General features: G+C 63.9%; 1 protein-coding gene across 1 annotated transcript; it reads right to left on the bottom strand.

The window, feature by feature from the left end:
- Positions 1 to 221: 221 nt before the first annotated feature.
- LOC116832471 (E3 ubiquitin-protein ligase BRE1A-like) lies at positions 222 to 2,054 on the bottom strand. The gene is made up of 4 exons (XM_032793211.2): positions 1,586 to 2,054; positions 1,372 to 1,489; positions 679 to 828; positions 222 to 488 (listed from the first exon to the last, which is right to left on the bottom strand). The coding sequence occupies exons 1-4, from the start codon at positions 2,014 to 2,016 to the stop codon at positions 237 to 239; spliced, it is 951 nt and encodes a 316-aa protein (XP_032649102.1). The 5' UTR covers positions 2,017 to 2,054; the 3' UTR covers positions 222 to 236.
- Between the last annotated feature and the right edge of the window lie 148 nt (positions 2,055 to 2,202).

Below are 2,202 nucleotides of genomic sequence, written 5' to 3'. Positions count from 1 at the left end.
CCCCCTCTTGGACCTCAACCCCCTGCCTCAGACTCAGCCCCGAACCCCCTCCCACACTGCAAATATCTCGGCCCCAGCCCAGAGCTGGCACCCCCTCCTGCACCCTAACCCCCTGTCCCAGCCCGGTGAAAATGAGTGAGGGTTGGGGAGAGAGGACGGAGTGAGCAGGGTGGGGCCTCGGAGAAGGGGCAGGAAAGGGTGTCTGGGTTTGTGTGATTAGACAGTTGGCAACCCTACTATGAGCCCCCCATCCCACTCCCTGCAGCACCCCCTACCTGTGACTTGAGGGCCAGCACCTGATCTGCCAGCTCGTCCTTCTCCTCACGCAGCAGCTTGTGGATCTGGTTGGACTTGATCCGCTCGGACATGAGCTTGAAGTTGGCATCATCCTTCTCACGCAGCTGCTGCATGAGTCGCATGTTCTGCTCCTGCATGTCCTCGAAGGCCTGGCCCGTCACGTCCATCTCCGACAGCAGGGCCTCCTCCTCCTGTGGCGGGGCACGAGGTCAGGGGAGCCTGGACCCCCTCCCCTGCCAAGTCCTTTCTGCCAGATTGCCCAGCCCCACTCCCGGAGCCCTCCTGAATCCTGCCAGATCTCCCCTTCCCACCCCATTCAGGGGAACCTCCCACCACTAACCACCTCCAACCCATCTGCCCCCCACTCCCTCATCCCAGTACCTGCTTGGTAGCAGCCAGTTTCTTCTGCAGGTGCTCAATCTGTTCCTCCGCCAGCTTGATCTTGCGCAGGGCATCCTCGTCCGCCATCTTCTTACTCTCCTTCTTCTCCTTCTCCTCCAGCTCCCGCACTCGCCCACGCAGCTCCTCCACCTGCAGGGGGCAGAGAGACGGGGGTCACAGCCCCATAACCACCCCCCCAGCTCCTCCACCTGCAGGGGCAAAAAGACGGGAGTCACAGCCCCACAACCACCCCCCCAGCTCCTCCATCGGCAGGGGGCAGAGGGACGGGAGTCACAGCCCCATAACCACCCCTCCAGCTCCTCCACCGGCAAGGGGCAGAGAGACGGGGGTCACAGCCCCATAACCACCCTCCTAGCTCTTCCACCTGCAGAGGGCAGAGAGATGGAGGTCAAAGCCCCCTAACTACCCCCAGCTCCTCCATCAGCAGGGGGCAGAGAGATGGGGGTCACAGCCCCCTAACTATCCCCAGCTCCTCCACCTGCAACGGATAGAGATATGGTGTCAGCCCTATAATCACTACCTCCCAGCTCCTCTGCCTGCTGGGTGCAGAAAGATGGGGGTCACTGTCCCATATCTGCCCATACAGAGAGTAAGGCAGACCCTACCCCTCAATCTGCATCCTACCCATAGACCCACCCTCCAGACCCCCCACCCCGCGAGGGTCTCACTCACCTCAGCCTTGGTCTTCTTCTCGGCAGCCATGAGCTGCACCTTGTCCCGCTGTTCCTTGGGGGCTGATTTGTACATGTCCAGCAGCAGCTTCATCTCCTTCTGGCTCTCCTGGGCCTTCCTGGTGGGGAGAGGAATCAGGACCCTGCACACCACAGCCAGCCTGGGACCACCCCCAGCTCCCTCCCCCTCCCCGCGGACACCAGGGCTCTCTCACTTGAGCTCAATGCGCAGCTGCTTGAGCAGGTCTGAGTCTTTCTTCTTGGGGTCATCGCTGCTCTTCTGCCGGTCACGCTCGCGTGCCGAGCCGTCCCTGTCGCGGTCCCGCGAGCGCTCCCGGTCCCCCCCGCGGCTCCCCTTGGGGCGCTCCGGCGGCTCCTTGATGCGAGGTGGGGGGGGCGGCTGGGGAGCCGGTGGGAGTGGCTCCTCCTCCTCCTTCTTCACCCCCCCTTCGGGCAGAGGCGCTACCTCCTCCTTCTTCACCACAGCCACCACTGCCTCCTTCGGCTCCTTCTTCACCTCTAGGACAGGCGCGCCGCCCCCCTCCTCCTCCTTCACCACCATGGCAGGGGCCACGCCTACCGGCTCCTCTGGCCCAGGTGCAGGGGGCAGAACAGCTGAGCCGCAGGGGAATCCGCTTGACTGCATCCGGATCTGGGAAAGGGAGAGGGAGAGAGACCCCAGGGCTGCAGATCCCTAAACCCTGCACCTCCCCCACAGATCCCTCTCCACCACCCCCCGAAGCCAATCCCCAAACCCCGCACCTCCCCCACTGAGCCCTCCCTGCCCCCTGCAAGCCGATCCCCAAACCCTGCCCCCCCCCCACCCATCCCT

The sequence above is a fragment of the Chelonoidis abingdonii genome, unplaced genomic scaffold (assembly GCF_003597395.2).
Source record: "Chelonoidis abingdonii isolate Lonesome George unplaced genomic scaffold, CheloAbing_2.0 scaffold0627, whole genome shotgun sequence".
In the NCBI taxonomy this organism is placed as follows: domain Eukaryota; kingdom Metazoa; phylum Chordata; order Testudines; family Testudinidae; genus Chelonoidis; species Chelonoidis abingdonii.
This window is presented reverse-complemented; position numbering and strand designations above follow the sequence as displayed.